The sequence below is a fragment of the Bison bison genome, unplaced genomic scaffold (assembly GCF_000754665.1).
Source record: "Bison bison bison isolate TAMUID 2011002044 unplaced genomic scaffold, Bison_UMD1.0 scf7180017864495, whole genome shotgun sequence".
Lineage (NCBI taxonomy): Eukaryota > Metazoa > Chordata > Mammalia > Artiodactyla > Bovidae > Bison > Bison bison.
In genome coordinates, this window is record NW_011495054.1 from 6,233,327 (window position 1) to 6,260,814 (window position 27,488).

The 27,488-nt window shown below is 44.4% G+C and overlaps 2 protein-coding genes across 2 annotated transcripts in view; one reads left to right on the forward strand and one right to left on the reverse strand.

Moving 5' to 3' along the window:
• RNF10 (ring finger protein 10) overlaps positions 1-21,419 on the forward strand; it is a 33,634-nt gene extending 12,215 nt beyond the window's left edge. Inside the window, 15 exon segments of the mRNA XM_010828630.1 lie at positions 4,166-4,365; positions 5,413-5,503; positions 6,699-6,883; positions 6,963-7,099; positions 9,735-9,895; positions 11,562-11,687; positions 11,946-12,219; positions 12,431-12,564; positions 13,555-13,672; positions 13,903-14,004; positions 14,973-15,128; positions 16,878-16,978; positions 19,562-19,619; positions 19,717-19,875; positions 20,466-21,419. Coding sequence (XP_010826932.1) covers positions 4,166-4,365; positions 5,413-5,503; positions 6,699-6,883; positions 6,963-7,099; positions 9,735-9,895; positions 11,562-11,687; positions 11,946-12,219; positions 12,431-12,564; positions 13,555-13,672; positions 13,903-14,004; positions 14,973-15,128; positions 16,878-16,978; positions 19,562-19,619; positions 19,717-19,875; positions 20,466-20,542 — 2,079 coding nt within the window. The 3' untranslated portion in view covers positions 20,543-21,419.
• Positions 21,420-22,618: 1,199 nt separating this feature from the next.
• On the reverse strand, positions 22,619-25,564 carry POP5 (processing of precursor 5, ribonuclease P/MRP subunit (S. cerevisiae)). Its single transcript, XM_010828631.1, has 5 exons — positions 24,842-25,564; positions 24,614-24,756; positions 23,373-23,522; positions 23,115-23,198; positions 22,619-23,016 (listed from the first exon to the last, which is right to left on the reverse strand). Exons 1-5 carry the CDS (start codon positions 24,859-24,861, stop codon positions 22,901-22,903), a joined length of 513 nt encoding a protein of 170 aa, XP_010826933.1. The 5' UTR covers positions 24,862-25,564; the 3' UTR covers positions 22,619-22,900.
• Positions 25,565-27,488: the final 1,924 nt, after the last annotated feature.

Genomic DNA, 27,488 nt, shown 5'->3' on the forward strand with positions numbered 1-27,488 from the left:
TTAAATATATTATCCTGTTGTTCCATACTGTGTTCCATACATAACATTGCATACTGTGTAGCCAGTATAGAATAAGATTTAATGGATGCACTCATGGAAGAATTCATTCATTCACCAGAAATTTATTCCTCACTTAATGTGCACTAAATACTGTTTAGAGCTTGAAATACAACATCGGGTGGGGTTTATATTTTAGTTTGGGGAGACAAATCGTTTTGTAATAAATACAATGGTAAGTGCTTATTGAAGCACAGTAGACTGAGAGGGAGAGGTATAGAGAGTAATAAAGACAAGTTTTAGGAGGTGAGTGAGGAAAGCTGCCCTGAGAAGGTAAAAGCTTCTCTGAGGCTTCTGAGTCCTGAAGGAAGCAGGGAGCACCCAGTACAGTTTTGAGGAAGGGTGCGTTAGGAAGAGTGAGTTTACACATACGTAGGACCAGAGGTGGTAGTGCTTTTGCTATGTTCAAGGTAAAGCAGATAGGCTGCCGTGGATGGAGAAGTGGAAATGAAGCCAGAATGGGAGCGAGAGGGGTCAGATCACATGGGCCCTCGAAGGACATTGGCTTTTCAGAGAGATGGGAAGCTGTTGGGGGCTTCAAAAGAGAAGTAAGGTAACGAACGTGCCCTTGAGTTTAAAGGGGAGAGTGGGAACAGGGAGACTGGTTAGGAGCTTATTAAGGTATCCCTGGTTCAAGTGATGGAAACAGAGTGGTAATGATTCGAGATGAGCAGACTTGGGGAGATATTTGCAGAAAGAGCCAGCAGGATTTTTAAATAGACTAGATGTGGGGTCTAAGCAGGGAAATAGTGGCTAATGTTTTTGACAAGGGCCTGATTCAGGTACCATGTGCTGAAATGGGGGCAGTCTCAAGAGGTACAAGGTTTTGGGCTGGGGAGGAGACAGGGTGTTGAGATAAAGAACTTCATTTAGAAGTGTTGTCTATTGGATCTCTAAGTAGAGCTAGGCTCTTAGTAACTGAATCTAGAGTTCAAGGAGAAGACCTTGGCTAGAGAGCTGTCCAGGTACACTTGGTGTTTGCAGCTGTGGAACTAAGTATGATCTTGAAGGAGTGAGTGTTGCAAAAAGGGAGTGGATTTAAGGACTGAGCCTGGAGTCAGGATGATAAGGAACCTGCAAAAAAGGAGAAAGAGAACTAAAAACCGTTTGGAGAAAGTGATCAGTTTTTGTCTTGTGCTTCTAGGCTGGGTAAGAAGATTGAGTTGGAAAGCTGACCATTAGATTTGGAAATATGAAGGTGGATCAGGTTGTGGGCCTGGTGCTGCTTTGGTGGAGTGGACGAGGACAAAACCTGATTGACATAGATTTAGAGAGAATGGGAAGAAGAAAGAGCAAGTTTAGATAATTAGTTTCTAGAGGTTTTGCTCTTGTAGGGGACCAGAGAGGCAGTGGCTTGAGGGGAATGTGAACTCAAAAGAGATTTTAAGGTTCAAGAAATTGCAGCATATCTCTGCTCATGGAATTGTTCTGGTGAGAGGGAAAAGGTGATGGAGAGAAAAGGGAGAGAGTTGCTGAAAGTGACCTTGAGTTTTTGAGGAATTGGCTTAGGAGCTTCCCCAGTTCATCCACAGTGATAGAGGAAGGCAGGCGACTGGAAGGAAAGCGTAGGAGTTCTCTGATTGTTCTTACTATCTCAGAGACATATCAAAGAGGAGGTGAGAGAGGAGGTTTGGAAGCCTGAGGACTGGAGGAGTTGTCTCGGGGACTGGGGGGAATCAGTGGAGCACAGAAGTGTAATCAGATTGTAGTGTGACTGCTGGGCAGCACAAAAGTCTGCTTTACTGAGGCTGGTTGGCACGGTATGGTTGGCACAGCACAGCTTCAGCCGTGTTTACTTGCTCTGATGCTGGTGTGGATTAATCAGGGGGACGTTCTGCCAGATGAGTACAGTCAACAAGGAGAATGGGGCGATGGACCATAAAATCAGAGCCAAGGGAAAAAGTTTGGGGAGACGGGGATTGGATCACTGGTTTGGAGATCCCAGTGGAGGTGAAATTGTTGTCAGATTCAGAACTAACAGAAACAAGCCGGAAAAGGAGTGAGATTCTGGTAGGGTGCTCAAAGCTAAGATGGTGGAAGAGGTAGAATTGTTACCACCGCAGTCTGGACTGTAGAGCGGTGCCGTCCAGTTGAGATGCTAAGCCATTGCGGGAGGGAGGGAGGGAGGCTCAAGAGGGAAGGGGCTGTATGTGTACATATAGCTGATTCACTTTGTTGTACAGCAGAAACTAACACAACATTGTAAAGCAATTATCCTCCAGTGCAAAAAAAAGGCTAAATAAGCCACATATGTAACAAAGTTTTCTGCTGCTGCTAAGTCGCTTCATTTGTGTCCGACTCTGTGCGACCCCATAGACTAGTTGCCACAGTAAAAACAGTGAAATTAATGTTAATATAGGTAATCCCATATAGCTAAAATGCTGTTTAACAATGTGGTACTGGCCACATATCAAGTGCTCAGTAGCCAACATGCCTGGATAGCAGTGGCTGCTTTATTGGACAGTCCAGCTCTAGGTGGTGTGCTCATGGGAGTGGGCAGCAGAGGTAGGGTAGAGGGTAAGCAGATCAGAGGAGAAGATGTCAAGGAACTAAGAGGCGACAGGTTGGAAGTTGTAATCAGGAATTATGATGGGCAGTGTCGGAGACAGTGGGCCAGTTAGAGTAAAAGACAGTGGGCCAGTTAGAGTAAAAAGATGAAGGTAGAGGATGAGAATTGGGGGGGTTTTGTTGCATGAACACAAGCTCTTATCCAGGTTTGGGGCATTGGAGCAGAAGACTGATTAGGGGAAGTGGAGCCAATTGGAGATGAGAATCTAGGGAATAAGAGTAAGAGATGACCAGGAAGTCCTGCGCTTCCTGTGGTGAGTTACATAAACAGTGATGGGGTGGAGGTGTGTGTGTGGAGTGTTTGTTACGATAAGAGCTTGTCTGACTATATCTTGTGCTGCTGGATTTAATCATAAAGGTCATGTACTCTGATTCTATAAGCATAAAAGATCTCAAGAGGATATATTGGTTGGCTCTGGAATGGAAGGTATCTTTGACTGTATCCTATCTGTACTCTTTAGATTTCTTTATCACATGTGTGCAGGTGCTGCTTATACACTAATAAGCAGCAAAACCCTTAAATTTGAATTTCCTTTGATTCAATAATTCCTACTATACATTCAAAAGAAATAATCGTAGGCACTCAAATATTTGTGCACAAAGGTCTGTTAAGTGTATTTATCATAGCATTATTTTGTTAACACTGGAAAAGCCATGAACAGTCTGCATCCGATACTAAAGCATAATAGGAGACTCATGTAATGGTATATAGTCTTGTAAGGCGACTGTTTACTAGTATTTAGTGACAGGGCCAAGTGCTTTTGAAATTTAAGTGTGAAAGTGGGGTTAGAAAATGCACTGACTGATTCACAGCAGGTACGTGTACCACTTCAGTCTGGGAATGTCAAGTGGACTCAAAAAGCCCCAGCATGATAAAGATTCCATCTCTGTGTGCAGTGGCATTTCTCATAGCTGGTTTCTTGCTAAACTGTTTTGGAATGTGCTGATTGGATTTATTTCTGGACACAGAGCTAGTCTGCCTACGTGTTCTAATTCTGTCAGTTTTAATTAACAGTGAATAGCAGCGTGTGTCTTAGATGGGAGGTCTCTGGCAGGATCCTGAAGCCTTTAGTAGTTAGCAGCTGCCTGCAGGCCGCCTCCAGAGTGTAGTTCCACAGACTCAACGTTGGCCAGAAACCGACCAGGGAGCAAGTAGCTAGCAAGAGTGAAGGTATCGGAATCTTATGGGACTGTGAAAACATTAATCCAGTAAGTAAATCTCTGTGCTTCAAGATAGCTAGAGGAGCTCATGCTGGGTTTTGTCATGTAATGGTTAATTGCCACTTAGGGTAGACTAAACAGTTTATAAGTATCTGTAATTGTATGTTTGAGGCTCTTTTTCTCTTTTTCCACCCCCGTCTAGATCTTGGGTGGCCTTTTCATTACCCCCTCTTGGGAAGATTGTTTACCAAATAAAAGCCTGTGTTTTACTTAGCTCATAGGTTAAGCCGTGTAGGAGGAGGGGTGTGCTGGCTTCTGCTGTCATGTAGCAAGTGTCATCCTAACTGGAAATCCTCTGCTTTGCTCTCATTCTCTCTAGGTAGCAGAGGCTCAACGGGCAGAGTTTAGCCCTGCCCAGTTCTCTGGTCCGAAGAAGATCAACCTGAACCACTTGTTGAATTTCACTTTTGAACCCCGTGGCCAGGCTGGTCATTTTGAAGGCAGTGGACATGGCAGCTGGGGAAAAAGGAACAAGTGGGGACATAAGCCTTTTAATAAGGAACTCTTTTTGCAAGCCAAGTGAGTACCTCTACTCTTAGGAGGGGAGTGAAATGAGCCTCTGGGCGTTTGTGGTACTGAGAGGCCTCTTTTAAGCAACTGTGGGAGAGGTGGAAAGGGAGTTGATTGCTCCCTCTGTTTCTCACCTGGCCTTGAAAACACATATGTGTTTCAAGCACGTGTTCTTGGTGTTTAAAATAATATAATACTTAAATAAATTAATGCTTTAGTATTGTGATGAGGTAGTAAAAATGTTTCCTTTGGAATTGAATTCAGATTTGAATCTTATTTTGGCTTTAGACCTTGAGTAACTTACCTAACCACTTTGAGATTCAGCTATTCCTCTTACATATAGAGGAGGAGAAATTAATTACGGGAGAATCGAATGCCACGCTGGAGTGTTTGGCATGCATTTGTTCAGATACTGATTCTCTTTTGTTTTCCTTTTGTGTGACCTTAGTTCATGTAAAGTTTGACCTTGGGTCTAGACTGAAGTAACCATTTTGTATTTTATGTAAAAAAACTGGTGGGAGTTTCTGGTGGTATAGTGGTTAGGATTCTGGGCTTTCACTGATGTGGCCTGGGTTAAATCCCTGATTGGGGAAGTGAGATATCCCCAAGCCATACTGCGTGGCCCAAAAAAACCCCAAACAAACAAACAACAACAAAAAATCCTGGTACTCAGATGACTGAGTGGGGACAGTCTTTGCTGCTGCCTTGAAGACTGGTGGTTTCTGGTGGTGAGGAAGGACATCTGGCTTCCCTTCTCGTTGATGGAGCCACTGTCTAGGCTAATTTTAGTTCGAGGGGAGGGCCTACAGGCAGCTTGGCTGGGCCCAGGAGCAAAGGAAACAGAGTTCATGGATTTGGACTCCTACCCGCTGAGTCTTTGGATTCCCTCCAAAGTCAGGACTTGGAACTCAGGCTGAAGTCCTAGTTCAGTGCCTCACAGACCCTGGCTGCTAATTCCTGCGTTTGATTTCTAAATGAAGAGATGGTGACTTTCTGCTGAGGGCTTGTCAGTGATTTCTGACAGTCTGCCCTTTTCTTGTCTCTCCCTGTTTCTAGCTGCCAGTTTGTGGTGTCTGAAGACCAAGACTACACAGTTCATTTTGCTGATCCTGATACCTTAGTCAACTGGGACTTTGTGGAACAAGTGGTGAGTAGTTCAGCTCAGCTGTGAGCTGAGCGTGGCAGAGTGAACTAAAGAGAGGGACTGTGGTGACAGCAGCTTTTGGCTGAGTGCACTGCTGATCCATCTTTCTGTCTAGCCTTACTGTGGGCATTTTCCAGAGCTCACTGCTGGTTTCGTCTAAAGTTGATTTTCTGCTAATTGGCTCCTGCAGGACTAGGCATTGCAGGGTAAGAGGGTAATAACAGTCCTGTCTGCTACCTCCTCTCCTCTGGGAAGACATAAGCAGGGGAATAGAGAACTCTGGTTATCCTCCTGACCCTGGAAGGGCTCATAACATGTACACTGCTTCATTGGTAGTCATGTTAGTCATCAGTATGAGATTTGGCCTTGGCCTCGTGACAGGTGAAATGAGCCCCACAGCTGTACTGCAGTCCAAGCTACTGCTGCACTTGTCTTCTCTTGAAGTTACAGGCTCTGGGTATCCCTTTGTTACCCCTAGTTATGTGATGTAGAATACCTTTCAAAGTGATAGACTCCAAGGCCTGCACTCTCATTACTGTGAAAATTCATAAAATCATCTGAAAGTGACATGGAAAGCCTATGAAACTTAAGTTCTATATGCATTGGTTTAGGGAAAAAACAGACATAATGTAGAAGCCTCACTGACTCCTCCTGATTACTTCTAGATCCTTTTTATGCATGTGTATGTGTGCGTGTGCACGAGTCACTTGGTTGTGTCCAATTCTTTGCGATTCCATGGACTGTAGTCCACCAGGCTCCTCTCTCTGTGGGATTCTTCAGGCAGGAACACTGGAGTGGGTTGCCATTCCCTTCTCCAGGAGATCTTCCTGACCCAGGATCAAACCTGGGTCTCCTGCATTGCAGGCAGATTCTTTACCATCTTAGCCACCAGGGAATCCTGCCTTTATGTATGTGTACACATGTCTTTTTTTGTTAATGGGATCTGTATTGATTGTCATTTTTTCCTTTTGATGCTGAACTCTGAAAATACCTGTTATATGGTGGTTTTATTATATTATTATTTTGGTTTCCTTAATGATTTGCTTGAGGTGCTCTTTTGGATATACCTGCACTGTTGAACTGTATTATGAAGATGTGTTGTTAGAAATGTATAGGGATGAGGAGGGGGATGGAAGAGGCTCTGACAGTCCCTAGTCAGTTCTGAAAGCAGTTTAACCTGTGGTGGTGTTTGTTTCAGCGCATTTGTAGCCATGAAGTGCCATCTTGCCCAATATGCCTATATCCACCTACTGCAGCCAAGATAACCCGTTGTGGACACATCTTCTGCTGGGCGTGCATCCTGCACTATCTTTCACTGAGTGAGAAGACCTGGAGTAAATGTCCCATCTGTTACAGTTCTGTGCATAAGAAGGATCTAAAGAGGTAAGATGGAGGTGTTTACCAGATTAGACCTCAGTCTGCCAACTGCTTGCCCTTCTACATATGAATGTCCATGTTACAGTGTTGTTGCCACAGAGTCACGTCAGTATGTTGTTGGTGATACCATTACAATGCAGCTGATGAAGAGGGAGAAAGGGGTGTTGGTGGCCTTGCCCAAATCCAAGTGGATGAATGTAGACCATCCTATTCATCTTGGAGGTGAGTTTCGTTAATTTGGGGAACACATAATGGTGGGTATATCCGTTAAGGCTACTTGAGTATGTCTTTCTACTGTCAAAAACTGAGCCTTTAAGCTAGCCAATTCTAGCATTGCCAAATTAGACATGGGATTCCAGTAGGTTGGGGGTGAAGTTTGCAGAAAATGATTTAACTCTTGATTTCGAGTTTAGTTCATTTGTGAAATGAAAAATTAAAATACATATAAGGCTTTGTTGAGTAGTATCTAGCCCTGTGCCCAGTTTTGGGGGGATTCCACAGTCAGCCAGTCTTGACACCTGTCATCAAGGAACTCAGTAGTCTAATCGAAGAGACAGACTGGTAGCCAGACATTTGGATCTAGAGTGTGGTCAGTGCTTATGGTAGGAAAGTGCAAGGGGTTGTATTCTCTGTATTCCAATGGAGATGAGCATTAAAGTGACATTTCAGTTTTTGGGCAGAAGAGGATTTTCAATAAACGGTATAAACAGTTGACTGTTATGGAAAAAAAAAATTAGATCCCTATCTCATACCATTCATAAAAATCAATTCCTGATGGATTGAAAAATCAAATATAACAAAATTCAAAACTTTTAAAAGAAAATATAGGAAAATATCTTTATTTGGGGTTTTACCTGGGAAGGTGTTTGAACCAAGCTGAAACCATCAATGCTATAAAATAAAAGATTGATAAATTTGATTTTATGAGAATTAAGATTCAGCAAAATTCCTTAAAGTCAACAGGTGATAAATAGTGGAAGATTTTCACATTTAAAATAAAGATTAATGTCTAGAACATACAGATGTTCTATAAATTAACAGTCAAGTAGAAGAATAGGCTAAGCATGTGGCAAAGTATTTCCCAGGAGAGGATATCTGAATAACTTCCCAAGTATCTACAGAAGTTTAACTTTGCCTAGAGTTACACAAATGCCTGTAACAGTGACACACACACACACCCAGGATGAGGCAAATACAGGCATACCTCATTTTACTGTGCTTCACAGATAGGCAGTTTTTACAGATTGAAGGTTTGTGAAAACCCTGCATTGTCAGGTGATGGTTAGCATTTTTTTGCTCCTCGTGCTGGGTCTTCGTTGCTACGTGGGCTTTTCTCTAGTTGCGGTGTGTGGGCTCCTCATTGTGTGGCTTCTCTTGTTGTGGAGCACATGCTTCAGGGCGTTCGGGCTTCAGTAGTTGTGGCACATGGGCTCAGTAGTTGCAGCTACCAGGCTCTGGAGCACAGGCTCAATGGTTGGGGTATACGGGCTTAGTTGCTCTGAGGCATGTGGGATCTTCCCAGACCAGGGATTGAGTCTGTGTCTCCTGCATTTGCAGGTGGATTCCTTACCACTGAACCACCAGGGAAGCCCATGGTTAGCGTTTTTTAACAGTGTTTTGTAATTAAAGTATCTACATTGTTTTAATGCTATTGCTAGCATATAAACTGCAGAATAGTGTAAGAATAACTTTTGTATGCACTGGGAAACAAAAATCTGTGACCTGCTTTATTGTGATGCTCACTTTATTACAGTGGAACCAAACAAGCATATCACTGAGGTATGCCTGTGCTGGGTTTCGGCAGGGGTGGGCAAGTGGGTACTCCTGTTCTTGGAGTTTAAATTGATGCAGCCTTTAGTGTGTATGTGGGGAGGCGGGTAGTATATAAAATAGACCCAACCTTTGATTCAGTAGCATAAAGAAATCATTTGTACCAAAGAGCATGTATAGGAATTTTTTGTTATAGTTGTTTGTTTGTTACAGTCGTAATAGAAATTGGCAATAACCTAAATGTCCACAGGAAACTTAACTCATTAGAGTATATCTTCCATTTCTAACACAATATAGAAGGTAAAAAAAGAAATAGATCGAGACCTTTATTTATGAATGTGGATATATAAATGTATAGGAAAAAGTGTGAAGGACACACATTCAGATTTGTAAGTAGTTATCTCAGGGTTTTTTAAGTCCATAAAATTTGAGAGATGGATGTGAAGGAAGTAAATCATCCTGGATCCTTTTACCCAGAGGTACCCCAAAATGTTAATTGTAGAGTTTTTTCCTATACATGTATATTTTTGTGAGATTGGAATTGTTTTCTTGTTTGGCATCTGTTTTTTCTCCCCCCATGTAATGTGGATATTTCTCCATGTCACTAAATGCTTCCTTCTTAGAAGAGCATTTTTAATGTCTGCAAAATTCTCTTTAATGAATATACCATCATGTCACTGTTTCTTTATTGGACTTACTAGTTGGTTGCAGCTTTTCTGTTACTAAAGTTTTTTTGTGTGTGTGTAGGGGAGGGGGTGCGCATCATATTACTTTTTGAATCTTAGTTCCCAACCAGGAATTGAACCCCGACCCTCAGCAGTGAAAGTATGGACTACTAGGGAATTCTCAGAACATTAATTTTTTTTTCTACATCTTTGGTTTTCTTAGGATAGCTTTCTTGTGTTATGGAGTCCAAGTTGTAAATTTTAAGTTAAGGGTCATTGCTAAATATTTTTCTTTTAAGGAAAATGCAGTAAGTCATTCTATTTTCATCCTAGAAAAAAGCTGTGTATGAAAGTTGCTATTTAGCCACATAGCCGTGAGCTCTGAGTTTTGCCTCTCTGTGATCTCGTTGGTGTTGTTGCAGATGAGCAGCACAGCCAGTACTCCAAGCTGCTGCTGGCCTCCAAGGAGCAGGTGCTGCGCCGGGTGGTGCAGGAAGAGAAAGCGGCGCTGGAGCGGCAGCTAGCAGAGGAGAAGCACACGCCCGAGTCCTGCTTTATTGAGGCAGCTATCCAGGAGCTCAAGGTGACGGGAAGCCCTGGGAGTGGGGGCAGGGGTTGGAAATTGGCTACTTCAGCCCCACCCGCGTTTGAGATGATGAGTAGGGAACAGCTGAGAAAGCGGATTTGCTCTGGGCTTTGGTGATGGGAGGGAGAGGGTAACCTAGTGGTTTTTCAGGTGCTTCCTGGGACTGAAAAGATCAAGTCAGGGTGATCTTAAAACTCTGGAGTGTCTTGGATTAGCTGTGTTCTTTTTTTTGTTCTAAGATGTATTTATTTTTGGCTGCTCTGGGTCTTCATTGCTGTGCGGGGGCTTTTCTGTAGTTGTGGCCAGGAGGGGCTACTCTTGTGGGCTTCTCACTGCAGTGGCTTTTCTTGTGGCTAAGCATAGACTCTAGCGCCCTCGGGCTTCAGTAGTTGTGCCGTGGCATGTGGGATCTTCCCTGACCAGGGATTGAACCTGTGTCCTCTGTATTGGCACATGGATTCTTAACCACTGGACCACCAGGAAAGCCCTAAGAAAGAAAGTAAAGAAAGAAAGTGAAGTCGCTCAGTCGTGTCCCAACTCTTTGCAACTGCCTGGACTGTAGCCTACCAGGCTCCTCCCTCCATGGGATTCTCCAGGCAAGAGTACTGGAGTGGGTTGCCATTTCCTTCTCCAGCTGTGCCCTCAATTAAGCAACATAGGCTTTTGTTTGCTTTTTAGGAAAGCACCTGGATTAATTTTTGGAGATGTTTTATTTAAGGAACATTGTGAAGAAATTATTATGGCCTCTCAAGCAGGCTCTACCAATGCCTGCTGAGGATTTTGGAGCAGCAGTATCCAAATAGAGAATTCCCTATGCCCTGTGTCCTCTACAATAGGAATTCTTAAACTTTAAGAGGCAGCAGAATCGCTAGTTGTTGGGCTCTGCCCTAAGAGACTGATTCAGTAGGTCTAGGCTCAGTAAGGTTAATACTTTGCATTATCACAAGTTCCAGGGGAGTCTGGTGCTGCTCACCCCCAGGTCACACTTTGAGAATCAGTGATCTGTTAGAACAGTGAAAGCCCTGATGGAAGGGCCTGTGACAGGCCCTGTGCTGGCGTACTGCTCTTATTTATCATGTAGCTTCATAACTGGGTGTGATAGAACAGCTGTCCCCTTTAAAGTGGAATCATGGGTTAGGTAATTCACTTGAGGACATACAGCTAGTAAGAGGTGAAGCTGGTATTTGAATTCCTTTCTGTTTGACTCACAAGTCCTCTTTGGGCAGGATTCTGTATTTACTTTTCATTTTCTTTCTGTAATGCAGGGCATTAGTTCAAATGCATTTCAGGGAGCTTATAGGAAAGCTTCATATAAGTAGATCTGTCTAGGTTGAAATGGGGGTTGCACAAACCCTTGTTTCCCACAATGGTTCTCTCTCTCTAAGCTTAGTTCATAAAAACTAGAAGACCACTTCTGTGTCCTCGAATTTCTGTTCAGGAAGCTTTTGTGTAGTGTTGTCATTATCACTGCCAGAGACGTTAAGCAGAATACCATCCCATTGGAGTACCAGATACCTTTTGCTTCCTGCTTTCTTTAAAGAGTGAGAATTTTAAATACTTAGACTTCCTTTTGGCCTTTTAACTTTTGCTCCTGTCGAGAGGCCATTGTAAACTTTGGTCCTTCAGACTCAATATGTTTCTGGTTTTCTCTCTGGTGCTCTAGGCTCGGGAAGAGGCTCTGTCAGGATTGGCTGAAAGCAGAGGGGAGGTCCCTGGTGTTGTGGCTGCTCTGGAACAACTGGTGCTGATGGCTCCCTTGGCGAAGGAGTCCGTTTTTCAACCCAGGAAGGTTGGTGTCTTTGTTACCGACTGAGTGGCCACCATTCTTCTCCAGCTGGTAGGCACTGTTAGATCTGGAGAAAAGGGAACTATGAGTATTTCCTATGTGCTTTTTTAAAAAAGTTATTTTTAAATTTTTCCTATGTGCTGTCTCATGTGTGTTCTTTCCTTAGCGATGTTAAGTCAGTGACCGCTAAGATAGACCTCTAGAGCTTGGTTCCTGCCTTTGCCACATGTTCTTTCTGTAACCTGCAGTTTGTCCCAACAGGGCGTGTTGGAGTACTTGTCTGCTTTTGATGAAGACGCCACCGAAGTTTGTTCTCTGGGTCCTCCTCATCCTGTTGCTCTCCCTCTGGTAGAGGAGGAGGAAACAGTGTCTGAACCAGAGCCTGAGGGCTTGTCAGAGGCCTGTGAGGACCTGGAGTTAGTAGAAGACAATCTTGGAGAAGGGACCATTTGTACCGAGTCCAGCCAGCAGGAACCCGTCAGCAAACCAAGCGTCACTCACCTGAGCAGCTCTCCTTGTTACTACTTTTACCAAGGTGAGCCTCCCTGAGGGGCCGGCTGGGTGCCGCTGGATGTTTCAGAGAAGTGGTCTGGCTCTCTAAGCAGAGGGAGGCAGTGGCACAGACCCTAGGTGGCTGGGCCTGTTGTGCCTTTCAGCCTGGGGAGGGAGAGTCGGGTCGGGTACCAGGAGGGCCCCGACTTGAGGACTGGCCGGGAGCATGGTGTGACGGATCCGCTTGTCTTCAGCGGAGGACGGGCAGCACATGTTCCTGCACCCTGTGAACGTGCGCTGCCTTGTGCGGGAGTACGGCAGCCTGGAGCAGAGCCCTGAGAAGATCTCGGCCACAGTGGTGGAGATCTCCGGCTACTCCATGTCTGAGGTAAGGGCCTGCCTTGCGAGGTGGACGGGCAGGGAGCCGCATTAACCTCATCTCTCTGTGCTAGGCCTAGCCGATCAGGTTCACAGACCTTCAAAGGCCTTTAGTTTTTGTGTGTGTGAGTTTGTGTTTTGGAGCCTGTGAATTTTTAAAAACTTAAATGGGGCTCCCCTGCCATGCGGGGGTTCTGTTAGGTCAGTCCGCCACTGCTGTCTGTATCACAGGTTCCTTTATTGTGGTTTGGGGATAGAGATGTCTCCACTGCTTTCATTTGAGATGAGTTTGTTTTTGTTTCTCTTTCTTCCTACTGCTTGGGAGAAATGGCCAAGAAAACAAAGTCCTTGGAGGCTTTAAGGTAGCTTATGAGTTTTGGCTTAGCAGATACCTGTGAATTATTGTCTGATAATTTACATATGTGAATATTTGCCCTTTGAGAATTACCCTTGTATTGATCACAGTTCAAAAGCTTAACATTAAGAGACTTTTTATGTACTATAACCTTTCTATCTAATGTGAAGAAAAAGGATAAAAAGAAAATTAAATCCGCTTCATTTTTATTGTTTTAGGCCAAGTTTTGTTCAATAGGGAAACCTGCTTTGTCTACCTTCCCAGTTACCATTAATTCTGTCAGAGGTTCTCAGATTTTTTGCCAATAAGTAACTCTTGTCTTCCTTATTCTCCCTGTTTATTGTGGACCCCCCAGAAAATCAGAAACAGCTTATCAGCTTTGTATCATGCATTACTGGGCTTAGTTAATTCATTTGCATCACAAACCCAGTAATTGCTTTTGGTTGCAATTTTGGTTTGCAATTTGGTTATTCTACCTTACTGTAGGTTAATTGACAATTTCTGTTCAGCTTTCCAAAATGGCGATAAGTTGAGCCGTAGTGCCATCTGAGTGAGTGTGTTTCCCTGCTGGATATCTGGGTGGGAACCTCTGCTCTCAGAGTCACGGCTGGTCTTAGTTGAGCGTCGGCCCCTTTTCCCTTGCAGGATATGCGACAGCGTCATAGATACCTCTCTCACTTGCCGCTCACCTGCGAGTTCAGCATCTGTGAACTGGCTCTTCAGCCTCCTCTGGTCTCTAAGGAAACCCTAGAGATATTCTCAGGTGAGAATGCTCTACTTTGCTTCCCTTTTTTAGTGGAATTCAGGGATTCTTATGACTAAAAACCCAGTGTAGAAGGAGGTAAGGACTTCTGTCATGAGTCTCCGAACTCCTGATACTCTCCATCCAGTCCAGCTGGGCCCTCCCTTGTGCCCTTAGCTGCTAGTCACCTGGGAGGAGTTAATTGCCAGGTTGTCCTGGGTCTGCCTCCTGACCACCTCACCACCCCGCAGATGACATTGAGAAGAGGAAGCGGCAGCGTCAGAAGAAGGCCCGGGAGGAACGCCGCCGAGAGCGCCGGATTGAGATGGAGGAGAACAAGAAGCAGGGCAAGTGTAAGTTCAGGAGCGCTCATCTGTGACTAGCACAGCTGTGCATCACTGTACAGAGGCCCCAGGCCCGGCCCAGTCGTAGCTCAGCTCTGCCACTTGGTTTCTTCAACTTCTAAACGTGAGTTGTGAGAGCACCTCCCTCATGGGCTTCCTGAGAGAATTGGAATTGGCGCGGGTCAAAGTGCATAGCACATAGTAAGGAGTAAGAGTGAGTTCATCCTTGGCAAAGTGGGTGGAAAAAACCCGGGGCGGGTGTGTGGCTAGGGAATTGGACATCTGCTGAATGCTGGGGATAATTGGCCCATGTGCTCTCTGGGTATGTTGTTGGCCTCGCCTTCAACTCTGGAGACATCTGTACATAGCTAGTCTACCAGGAGAGTCTGAAATAGTAGAAACCTGTTGACATACTAGGAAATACATGCAGGGAGTTAGACTTGAGCTCTTTCATACCAATAAGTAGAGTCTTTTAATCTGGTTCCGCAACATAAGCTTCACTGAACTAAGGATTTTGTGACATGAGGGCCTGCTTAACCTCCAGGAACAAGGAGTTGAATCCTTGGCTAGGGAAAAGACTTGACTATTTTGAATCCACATGGTATGGTAAATACAAATTTTACTTCTCTAACTGGGATAAGTATGTAGCTGGCATCCTGGTGTTGTGTAGCTGTTTGGCACAAGTCTTAAACAGCTGAGAAAACTGATGTTTCAAGAACAAAGACTTTTATGGGAATAATTAAAAATTATATAGAACAGTATGATTAACCCTCAGGTTTATCACCCAGCTTTAACATGAATAGTTAAAACAAGGGTTTTATATTAAAGACATAAAGTGGCAAATATTACAAATTTTGGTTTTAAAGCTGTCTCCATCCTTCATACACCTGGGAGATTCATATTGACCATCCATAACTGTTGGAAAAGATTCGAAGAATTCTGTAAGTGGGCTTGCTGTTCTCATCTTGTCTTTGCAGACCCGGAAGTCCACATTCCCCTGGAGAATCTACAGCAGTTTCCTGCCTTCAATTCCTACACCTGCTCCTCTGATTCTGCTTTGGGTTCCACCAGCACTGAGGGCCGTGGGGCACTCTCCCTTTCTCCTCTTAGCAGAAGTCCAGGTTCCCAAGCAGGTAAATGGGGTTGGGACTTAGAGAATAAAGTTGACCACCAGCTGTAGACCTTAAGTTGAGCCCTAGTGTCTGAATTTACAACAGTGACCTCAGCATGGTGGGGTCTTTAGGGGACTGATTTTATTTGCATAGTTAATAGATTCCTGAGAAACACTAAATTCTTAACATTTGATTCACGTATGGACTGCTTTATGCCCTGTTAGCTTCTGAATAACTCAGGCAGACCCTACAGCAGGACAGTTAAACCTAGATTCTTCTCCGCAGCCCAGCTGTTTTATTTCTAGTTCTGCCTTTGAAGTACTCCCTCTGTATGTGTGAACATCTTTATATTTGTCTTATTGTAACATTGTTTATGGTGAGGGGTGGAGGGAACAGCCTACAAAGTCTACTGGTAGGGAAATGGCTCAATTACATCATTTTTACTATGAAATTCTTTACACCTACTGAAAAGGGAGATAGCTCACTTCCTGAACCTTTAAGATGAAAGGAATTTGTAGAAAAAGACAAAGCATGACACCATTTTTGGGTTAAAAATGCCACACAAAACATTTCGGTGTAGGTTTATATATCTAAATGTATAGAAAAATCCTGGGATGATTGTGTTCCAGACCACTAACAGTGTTCCACTCTAGGGACTGAGATCAGGATTAAGAGGCTGTCAGCTTTTTAAAAACAGTTTTGCTTATGTATAGAATATATTACTGTGTTATGAAATTAAACAGTTATAATTTCAGAGAGCTGTCTTCTGATCTTCATCCACCTGGCAGATCGTTTTTGATACTTAAAATTTATTTTTCTCAGGCATTTTCAGTGAATGTCCAAGATCAGAACATTTGGTGACTCTTGTGATCATTTGCCTGTCACTTCGCAGATTTAGGAGCCTGAGATGAAGGCCAGGGCTTGGTTAGTGTCAGGGACTGGGACTAGAGTCTAAGGGCTACACAGCCATCATGCTCTTCAGTTTAACTGAGATGAGACGTACTGTACAAAGGAACATGGCAAAACATTGACTGCATCATCTGTGACACAGAGATTGTATTTTCACACACTAGTTTTTCTGAAGGTATGTGGGCTTCAACACCTTCAGGCAAGAGCAGTTGGATGGGCCTAGAAATAAAAGTACCGCAGAGCCCTGGCTGACTGGAAAGGCCTCTCCCTGCCAGCAGTGATCAGGGCAGTGGGTGGGCTGGTCTGTGGGAAATGTTCGCTCTGGTTCCGAAAGGATGGAGAAGACGACAACCTGGGGAAGGGAGTAGCACGGAAAAGCTTGCATTTTGCTGGATTCTGTTGCTGTGTGTGTTTTGAATTCTAACTGAATATTCCCCAGGTCATAGACATCTGCTGGCTGGAACATAAAGGCTGACCTGATTACATTTCATTTCTTTTTCTTGAAGCTTTTTATCCATATAAAACTAGTCCATGACATCCAGTACCTAGGCCTTGAGAGCTGGCTTACGTGGAAAGGGTTTTTTTACTGTGGGAATGGATTTTGCAGTGCCTTCTAGTGTTCTCATAACCTTGAAACTTTTCTCTCCCTATTCTGATCACTTGTGTGAACAGTAGGCCATGTTCTTGGCTTTATAAGCACATGGCAGAGTTGAAGGTAGATCAAGGTTTAGCGTTTTGAGGCAGTGTTGGTAATTATCCAGACCTGATTTGGTGTTAATCTCTTCTGTTTTATTTATTTATTTTTTTCTCTTCTGTTTTATTAAGTTGACTTGTATAATCAGGTCTCTGGTTCCCTTTCAGACTTCCTGCTGACCCCTCTGTCACCCACTGCCAGTCAGGGCAGTCCTTCATTCTGCGTTGGGAGTCTGGAAGAAGACTCTCCCTTCCCTTCCTTTGCCCAGGTAAACCCACTGCTTTTAAAGCAGCCCACGGGCATTTAACATGAACTCTGCTGCTTGTTCTTCCTGGAAATCTCTGCTGGAGACGGGAGATTTACAGGCTAATGTCACCCTGACTTTCAAAATCATGCAAGGCGCTTTAAAGAGAAGCTCATGGATTTAGTCTCAGATACTACCATAAACTTACCAAGGACAGAAGCCAAGAATAGCTGAGGAAGAATCAGAGTTTTAATTATTTAACAAGTCACTAGATTATTCGTGTACTAACACTGATCTAGGGGCTGGGGATATGTCAGTCAATCTTAACTGGCCCCTAGTTCTGGGACCTCTGACTTAGGTGGTATGAAATATAATAAACCATTCTTTGCTTTGGGAAGGGGAAGGTTGTTTTGGTTATCCTGTAACTAACTAGCCAAAGTGGCTGTCTTGAGATGGGTTGAAGGGAGCACTAGGCTAGTAAGATTTGATGTCAAATCAGTATCAATCTTTAAAATAAGCAAACAGTCAGCATTCCTGCATTTGATAACTGAGGAAGATGGACAGACAGCTGACAAGCACCCCGTAGGAAGTTAGTGTTCATTTCTTTGGGACTAGTTTGGACTCATTTGCTTAATAGTTCTTTAAAGCAGGTAGTTGATACAGACGTTTCTCACATATAGATGGAAGTTTGTGCTGAGAAATGAGCAGGAATTCAACTTTGGTGAGGAGAGTCCTTGAAGTCGAGGATGAAATAATTGAGAGTGATCCTGAAAATGAACTACCTGGTTTCAGAGGTATAAGCAAGTGGCTCCCAGGAGTTAGGTCAATGTCTGAGTTGTTTTTTTAGCTAGGTTTTACTGCCATTGCATTTTTCATCATTATATTTTAAAAAACTTCAAACTTAAAGAGTTGAAAGGATAGTGTAATGAATATTCATACTTTTCACTCAGATTGACCAGTAGTTACTGTTTTGCTATATTTGCTTTTTCTCTCTTTTTTTGCTGTGTTGAAAATAAGATACAGACCTCATGAATGACATTTCACCACTAAATACTTGGGAGATACATACCACTCAAATGACATTCTCCTATATGCCCACAGTTATCATTGTTACATCAAAGACATTCAGCTGATTTAATACTGTCTAAGATGGCACATATTTCTATTTTCCCTTTTGTCTCAGTGTCCTATATTGTTTTCAGTCAGATTCAGTCAGACTGTTCATTGCATTTAGTGTTTCAACTCTCTTCAGTCTCCTTTGACCCATAACAGTTCCCCTGGCTTCTGTTTTTTTTTTTTTTTTTTTAACATGTGGCATGGGTATTTTGGGGGCTTGCCTCGTAGCTCAGTTGGTAAATAACCTGCCTGCAATGCAGGAGTCCCTGGTTCGATTCCTGGGTCGGGAAGATGCCCTGGAAGAGGGCATGGCAACCCACTCCAGTATTCTTGCCTGGGAAATCCCATGGACAGAGAAGGCAGGCTATAGTCCATGAGGTTACAAGAGTTGGACACGACTTAGTGGCTAAACCACATGGGTATTTTTGAAGCATCTAGGCCTGTTGTTCTATAAATGATCCTACACTGTAGATTTTCTGATTGTTTCTTCATGAGTGGACCCAGGCTAAACATATAAACATTTTTGGTGAGATTAAAATATAGGTGAGATTTTAATGATCTTATAAGATGATTCAGATGTTGTACTGTGTTAGACCCCAAACTCTTGGGGACCAAGGGAGCAGATTTTCACAGTAGTATATGATGAAGAAAGTTCATCAGTGAAATCAGTATCTGCCAGTTGAATTCATTTTGCATAATATGCAAGCCCCAGGTTGGGACACATTCGGGACAGGCATGCTGACGTGAATCTTGTGGGGTTTGTTTCTTGGTACAATACACCCTGCTTTTGGTGGCATGTCATGTGTGGTAGATAGGATGCAAAGTGACCCTCAGCACTTACAGAGCTGGCCTTGGCCAACTGAGATGAAAAATTCCTCTTTCGGGAGGGATTGTTCTGATGTTACTATATTTTCAGGAATCTGGTTTATGGCTGAATCTAAATGTTAATAGTTAAGGAGCTATTGGAAAAGCAAAGACTGAAAGGTAATGAGAGCTGTGGGAGCAGTTTCGGGATAAAGTTAAATTGGTTTTTGTGGCCTTAGGTAACTGAGGTTTGCGCGGCAAGCGGTTTGTTTTAAATTTGGAAGGTCCTGTACACTCCTTACTGCAAGAGGAGTAATGTTGATGTTTTTAGGCATCTCCAGAAGAGGAGGAAAATTTTGTCCAGAAGAAAGGAATGACACAAAGTCAGGATTCCCCACTTCAAAATCAGAGTATAAATCTCTTGTGCATTCTTTGCAGTATTCTTTACCTGTTTCCTAAGGAACAGAACAGGTTCTGGTTTCCCACCTTGTTAGTTTCACTGCCAGTTCAGGATATAGGGGACATGAGGAAAACACTGTGTTAGGGAAAGAAGTATCCAGAAAATTTTTTCCCAGTGGGGGTAGTTGATTCTTTGTCCCCTGTACCAGTCAGTATCAAGGTAGCAGTCTGGAGAAGAAATAGGATCAGTAACTTAAATTCTTTCCCTTCCTTTTCCCACTTCGGCAGATGCTGAGAGTTGGAAAAGCAAAAGCAGATGGATGGCCCAAAACTGCTCCAAAAAAAGGTGAGAATGGCCCGCTGATAAAGGGGAAGCTTGGGCCCTTTCAGAAAGTAGAAGGCTCTGGAGTTGTTTCTGCAATTTTAACACTGGTCTTTTTTAGATGAAAACACCTTAGGTCCTCCTGCCCCTGTGGACAGCGATGGGGAGAGTGATAACTCAGACCGCGTTCCTGTGCCCAGTTTCCAGAATTCCTTCAGCCAAGCTATTGAAGCAGCCTTCATGAAACTGGACACACCGGTGACTTCAGATCCGCTCTCTGGTAAAGGCACAGGAGCGGGGTGCTCAGCTCAGGGCTGTGGTTTCCTCCTGGATCCAGGGGCACTGATCACTAATCACTTGGCACTTTCCCTCTGAACCTCAGGGCTCACGTTCTAGTGTTAACTAACATTCCATCTGGTATATCAGATGGCTCCTTTTTGCACCCCAGATTAATTCTTGAGGCCTTTGTGAAATTCTGTGTAACTTTTCCCCCCCAGCCTTATAGATTTCTGAATCCTGAGGTGGTGAAGGCAGCTAATAGATAGATGGAGGTCAAACTCAAAAGTACACCCCTGTGGTATTCACGACTAGCATTTATGATATGCTTCCTACACGCCTAGCATTGTGCTAATTTTATTCTCCCAGTAACCATATTAAATGGGTAGAATTCACATTACAGATGAGCTGGGCTGGGCATCTAAGTGATGTGTCTGAAGACAAACACCCAGAGAGTGCAAGGTCCGGTATTTGAATCCAGGCAGTCTAACTCCAGAGCCTGCACTCACATTGCCTATGACTCCCATCAGTGGAAACTGGCCAGGGGGCAACAGGGTGGCATTCTAAGCTAAGTTCTTTCTGTGTTTTGTTTAGAAGAGAAAGGAGGAAAGAAAAGAAAAAAACAGAAACAGAAGCTGCTGTTCAGCACCTCCGTCGTCCACACCAAGTGACACTACTGGCCCAGGCTAACTTCTCCATCTGGTTTTCTTTTTATTTGCGCTTTTGTTTTGCTGCTGTAATTTTTAAGTATTTGAGTTTGAACAGATTAGCTCTGGGGGGAGGGGGTTTCCACAATGTGAGGGGGAACCAAGAAAATTTTAAATACAGTGTATTTTCCAGCTTCCCGTCTTTACACCAAAATAAAGTATTGACACTCACAAGAGAGCTCTTCCTGCCAAGGTTTTAGTTTGTCGCCAGGTAGTCTTTTTGACCCATGTGTAATTAGTTTTTTCAACCCCAACTTAAGTTTTAGTCTCTTGGAGCAGCGCAAACCAGTGTTAGGGCACCTTGCTTTCAGCACACCTATTGGTGTGTCTTTTAAAAATAGTCGAATCTTTTCTATCTGTTCAGTACTCCTCTTGTTAAAGAAACAGGGATGGAATAAAATGGATGCAGGATACCCAGCTTGAATTGTAGTTTTTCTTACAACAACCAGGCTGTGGTGTCAGACCCAGGTTGCACTTGTATGTGTGCTGGAGGGTTTTATCTTCTGTTGGGCACAGAAAGTTGTAACTGTCACTGACTAAGGAGGCCCTAGGACCTGATAGCTTTTAGGTCAAGCCTGTTTCAAGCGACAGTGGCCTGAATGAATTACAGAAACGGAGGAGTCTGGCACACCCGGAGGCAGACCAGGACAGGTTTGAAAGCAGTGGGATGCCTCCCCAACCCCTGCCCCCCACTGCCTCCCTGTTGTCTAGAGCAGTCTTATGCCTTGGTTTGAGCTGAATGAATTTGAGTGATGTGAATTATTTTGCTGCTTAATAAAGTGACCTCTAGGTATAATAGACTATGAAGGCAAATAGTTGCAATAAATCACCTGCATAAGCATTGTGAGCTTTCTGGTTTCTTTAAGATTTATTTCAGGTCCGCTAGACATCTATTTCTTAATAGGTTAAGGTAACAGCTGCTGTGAACTTGAGCAAATCTGTTTTCATGGAGTCATGTCTTTCCTAGTGTCAGGCCTAAAGGGTTCTTGATCTGGGCTCATTAATTCTACCCTCCCATTTTTAAAATGACAGATGTTTGTTAAATGTATTATAATATGTAAGGGACTTTTGAGTGATGTCCATTTTATGAAGGAGAGAATATCTCCTTGAAGTATCTTTGCTGCTGCTGCTAAGTCGCTTCAGTCGTGTCCAACTGTGCAACCCCAGAGACAGCAGCCCACCAGGCTCCCCCGTCCCTGGGATTCTCCAGGCAAGAACACTGGAGTGGCTTGCCATTTCCTTCTCCAACGCCTGAAAAATGAAAGTGAAGTCGCTCAGTCGTGTCCGACTCCTAGCGACCCCATGGACTGCAGCTTACCAGGCTCCTCCGTCCATGGGATTTTCCAGGCAAGAGTACTGGAGTGGGGTGCCACTGCCTTCTCCAAAGGTGTCTTTAGTAGGTAGCAGATCAAAACGGGTCGTGTCTCGTCTCTCCTAATTCCTGTGAGTGCCAGGCAGGTATAGGTATAAGGCAATAGAGAGGGTGGAACTGCAGAGAACCACCAGATGTTGGCAGCTGCTATTTGACTTTGTAATAATGAGGTCAGGTGACATCATTATTACAAAGATATTTTCCCCCACTCAAAAGTGTAAGAATTGTATTATTATTTATTTTTTTGTCAGGTTACCTGGTAAAGTATTGGCAAAGAATCTGTTTATTTTTAAGGTCCTTTGGGTCATTGAGACCAGGTCTAGATCTGTGCCGGTTTAGTTGCTGTGTCTCACTAACACTATTACTCTGGGGACTTCATAGATGTCTAGTGGTTAAGACTCTGAGTTTCCACTGTGAGGGGCCTGGGATCAATCCCTGGTCGAGGAGCTGAGATCCTACACGCCCTGCACTGTGGACAGGTAAACTTCAAAACTGCTAGTCCGAATGACCTGGATTGCTTAGGGCCCAACCGAGGGGCAGGGCTATCGGGTCTCCAGTGGGAGCCTATACATCTAGTACCACACAGGGAGCTGGTCTTGCTACTGAGGCCAGGGATAGAAAGGGAAAGAGACTAGGCCAACCATGAACTTCACATGCACACTAAGTGCTAACAGAAACCAAATACATTTATTAAACCTGCTCTGCCAGGCAGTTAGATACAAAGGTGTGTATAAGGACAGGGGGTTCACAACCTGCAGAACAACTTAACCGGGCAATGCTGGGTAAAGGTGACTTTGATTAGTTTTACGTAAGTCCATTTTGAGCTGGTCACCTGGCCTCTGGTCTGCAGTCATCCAGTTTGGGAACTGCAGAAGATGCTGCTGCCTCTCAGAATGTCCCATCCCAGCGGGTGGACCCCAAGGCCTGGGCACAGCATAACGTGCAAAGGTTCACTCCATTGGCTCAGCAGTCTCCTCGCCGCCACTATCAGAAAGCTCCTCCCCAGCCGACTCCTCCTCTAGTAAACAGCTTTTAGTGACAGACTTCTGGATAGCCTCCCGCTCTCCTGGAGAAAGAGCATGGTGAAGAGCATGAGTGAGTTCTCCTTCAGCCAGAGGCCATGGCCAGTCCCTGCTCAGTGGGCACAGGGCTAGCATCCCTTACCTTCATCAGTACAGTTCTGCAACAGGATCAACAGCTGTCTCCTGTTGTACTGAATCAGGAACTTCTGGCATGTTCTAATTGTACCTGGCATAGGTAAGAGCTTTGTGGTCAGCAGCTTGTGGAAAGTATTTGCCTCAGAGTCTTGCAGAGCTCGGAAAAAGTATCTTGCCTTTAGCAGGAGAGCAGGAATAGCCATCTACCACAGAAGACCGAATGCTGAACCTGCTACAAAACCAGCCATATCCCATGCACCCCTACCTCCCACGTGTAAGGTGTTGAGAAAACACGGGTAGCGGTGTCCTTTGTTCTCCAAGGATGTGATGAAGGGAAGAGCTGACCACACAAGCCGATAGAATTCCTTCCTGCATCGAAGTAGCACTATTCCGGTATAGGCATTGAGGTATCGCACTACAGCAGGGGGAAGAAAAAATCATTTGGACTGTCAGGGATGGGTTAGAAATCTTTGGATAATTAAACGCCTATGTGCTAGAGATCAGAGATGGCTCAAGACAGTGGCACTTGGAATGAATTCATCAGTAAGTAAAAACTTCATTTCTGAAGGGGGAAAAAAATTAGTAGGACAGCTCATTTACAGATGGTAAAGAATCCCCCTGTAATGCAAAAGACCCAGGTTTGATCCCTGGGTTGGGACGATCCCCTGGAGAAGTAACGGCTATCCACTCCAGTATTCTTACCTGGAGAATTTCATGAATCGGTTAGGAGCCTCGGTCGGACAAGACTGAGCAACTTAACACTTCATTTACAGAAGGGAGAAACATCCAGTGCCTTGAACACCACTCAGAATTGGTGAATTTAGAATTTAAAATGTTCTTCTAATGCATTGACTAGTTAATAAATGGGTGGGGAGTGCAGAGATCCACCTTCCTCAGAAAACCCCTGGCTGAAAACCAAGTTGTCCTGTAACTGGGCTATGTAGGTTTTTCAAACAGTCAACTGAGTCTCACCTGAGGTAGGACAGCTATGCCTATGTGAAGCACCTATGGAATTCAATTTCAAAGAATATGGTAAAAGTGAATGGCAGTAGTGTGGATGTTGAGAGGGCCTGCTCCTATTTACATACAAGCAACTGTGCGTCCTGTATAGGCCCTTTTCAAGGGTAATTAGATACAAGGGCTTCTTGCCCAATGTCCCACTGCCTACTAAGTCGCTTCACTCATGTCCGGCTCTTTTGTGACCCTATGGGCTGTAACCCGCCAAGCTCTCTCTGTCCATGGGATTCTCCAGAAAAGAATACCCTTCTCCAGGGGATCTTCCCAACTCAAGGACTGAACTCGTGGCCTACTACTAGCTAGCTCTCTGCCTAACGATTCACCCAGACCTCGGGATGCGACCCTGCTAAAAAGAACGGTATCTTACACAGGACACAGTACACAAGGCTTGGCAGTTCCCGGGGTCGTTCGTGCCCCTTCTTTCTCCCTCCTGTGGCCACCGCCCCCTCCAAGCCCCGCCGTCCACCCGGTTCCCAAGCACCCTCGTACCCGCGAAGCCGATGGAACAGGCGGCAGCACCGAAAGTCCCGTGCACGCGGGCGATCGTGTCCCGTACCAGGGTGCCCAGCACTCGGTCCTCCAGAGTCAGGCGGCAGCGGGGGTCGTCAGACACCACTTCGCAGAGCAGGTACCTGTGGCGGGCGGGAGGGAGGGAAGTGAGCATGGGGCCAGGCCCACGGGGTCCGAGCAAGGGGCTGTTGGCAAGAGACTGCTTACCTATGCTTGAACCGCACCATGGCTGCCTCCACCTCCGGCGGCCAGACGCGCAAACCGGATGTCTGCTTTCTCCTCGGCGGCCAATAGGAAGTTGGCCTGGCAGCCACTCAGGGAGGCGGAGCTAGAATGTAGACGGAGCCCTGTGTCAGTCTCCCCTGAACTCCGCCTCTCTCTACGGTGCGCAGGCGTCCTGCTCAGTTCTGAGCTGATGGAGCTCGCGCAGCTGTTGGGAGCTAGGCTGCGCGATTGATTCCTTTTTTGTGCCTGTGATGGGTGGTTGTGCCCACTCATTAATTTTGTAGGATGCACCCGCGGCATTTGGAGCCTCCACGATGTTTTCTTTCTATTACCTTGCAACACAGTCGTGTGTGCATTTATATTTTCTCCCCATGCTGGAAGGTCTTGAGGGCAAGATCTTGCACTCACAAGCCAAGGATTCACAGAGGGGAAATTAGGACTCTTATATTCAGATTACAGCTCGGTTCAATTTCCCCTTACAGCCAAATATGTTATTACTGTTTAGGCCTTTCAACAACCTTATGGAGTCAGGTGTATTGTCTCATTTTTTGTGCAAAAACCATCTGTGATCATTATATTTTGTTTCTGTTTATTCTGTGTGTACTCGTTTTTTAAACAGAAAAGCACAAAGAAGCAAATAAAGATAAGTTATAACCCCAGCATCAAGAGAGCATAATTTATCATGTAGTGGGTTTTCTTCCCTAGTTTTCCCCCATGCCTGCAGTTCTCTGTGTGAGGTCCAGGAACCATTGAGTTTTCTGAGATTCTTTCAGAGAGTCTCCAGGATCAAGTTACTTTCATAATAGTACTAAGATGGTATTTGTTTCACTTTCTCAGAGTGGACAGTAAAGTTTTCCAGAGGCCACATGACATGTACTGACATTATTGCTCTGATGGTGAAAAGAATTGTGCATTGTGTTTTAGATATTTCTCAGTTTAATAAACATGGTAAATATCAACATATTCCATGAAACAAAAGCTTTTTGGGATCCTCAATAATTTAATGAGTGAAAAAGTGTCCTGAGACCAAAAAAAAAAAAAACTGAGATGAGAACTTCTCCTGTATGTTAAATTATATTTTTCCTTTTATTTTCTTTTTAACAATAGAATCATACAGTTTAGTATTCTTTGCCCCCCTGCCCGAATATCCTTTAAAAAATAAAAGTTATCTTAGTGAGGCATAACATACATAAAGAGCATATTAAGTGAATTTTTACAAATGTATAGACTTTTGCAACTATTGCCCAGATAAAGAGATAAAACATTTCCAGTGCCCAAGAAGGTTCCTGTGCCCTCTTCTCAGCCAAAAACCTTCTCAGAAGTGATCTCTATTCTGATTTCTATCATGATTGATAAACTTTGTCTGTTCTTGAACTTTGTGTATATGTGTGTTAGTCGCTCAGTCGTGTCCGACTCTTTGTGACCCCATGGACTGTAGCCTGCCAGGCTCCTCTGTCCATGGGATTCTCCAGGCAAGGATACTGGAGTGGGTTGACATGCCCTTCTCCAGAGGATCTTTCTGACCCAGGGATTGAACCCGGGTCTCTGGCATTGCAGGCAGATTTTTTTACCACTCGAACAACAGTTTTCCCATGTTCTTGAACTTTATATAAATATAAATCTCCAACAGCATGTTTGTGTGTGCCTGTGTGTATGGCTCCTTTCTCTTATCATATTGTCTTTAGATTCATTCTGTCTTTTGACTATATTTTCATGTCAACTGTTTACGATGTAGTGACTGAGCCACAACAACAACAATTCTTCAAGGTTATTTTTCAGCTGCCCCAGATGGCACTGTTTAGTTTTACCACTGCTAAACAGGTCTATATTTCCATGATAGACATTTAAATTTGTTCCAGAATTTCTTGTTATACCCAGTGCTTTGATGCTCAGCCTTATATCTAACTCTTTGTAGCCATCCTTGCCTATTTATTTGTAGACCTGTCAGGGACCTGGCAGGCCCTGTGAGAACCATGAAGGGAGTCGGATTTCACAACCGAATGTTTGCAGTATTTGGAATGAGTTCTCAATTTTTCCATCTCTCACTCTAAATCACCTTAAAGGGGGGACAGCTGTGGCCCTGCCGAGGGCTCTTTCCTTCTCACCCAAGAACCACCTCATTATCTGAAAACGGTCCTCGCCAGCGTCCTCCTTTGGCCAGCAGGGGGCGGCAGATGCTCGTAATGTGTGGAGAAAGTCTCGGCCTCTGCGTTTCCCGCCTCCCCTTCCATCCTTAAAATAACTCCCCTAACTCCAGCCTTCAACTCATTTAATCCTCAAATCGCGCCATTTCATAGATGTAGCTGGGGCTCTGACCAAAGTCACACGTTCAGTCAGAAGCAAGATCAGAATTCCAATTCCAGGCCATCCGACTTCGGGGTCCTGGCTCTGGTCCACACCGCTGAAGTCTTCCTGTGAGCGGTTTCGCCGTCCACTTTGTATATACATTGGCGAGACCACAGGTGTAAGTTAGAATCTCTCCGTCATTTACCAGACACGTGCTGTCGGGGCGATTAATTCATGTCTCCAGATCTCAATTTCCTCATCTGTGTAATGGGATAATAATGGTTCCTCCCTCGTGCGTGGTGCATATGAGGTTTAAACGAGAAACCACGGGCAAACGCGTAGC

Coding starts and splice junctions, on each gene's coding strand:
- POP5 (XM_010828631.1), bottom strand. CDS start 24,861: ATGGTGCGGTTCAAGCATAG. Junction 24,757..24,841: donor ATGGTGCGGTTCAAGCATAG/GTAAGCAGTCTC, acceptor CGCCCGCCACAG/GTACCTGCTCTGCGAAGTGG. Junction 23,523..24,613: donor CTGTTCCATCGGCTTCGCGG/GTACGAGGGTGC, acceptor CCCCTGCTGTAG/TGCGATACCTCAATGCCTAT.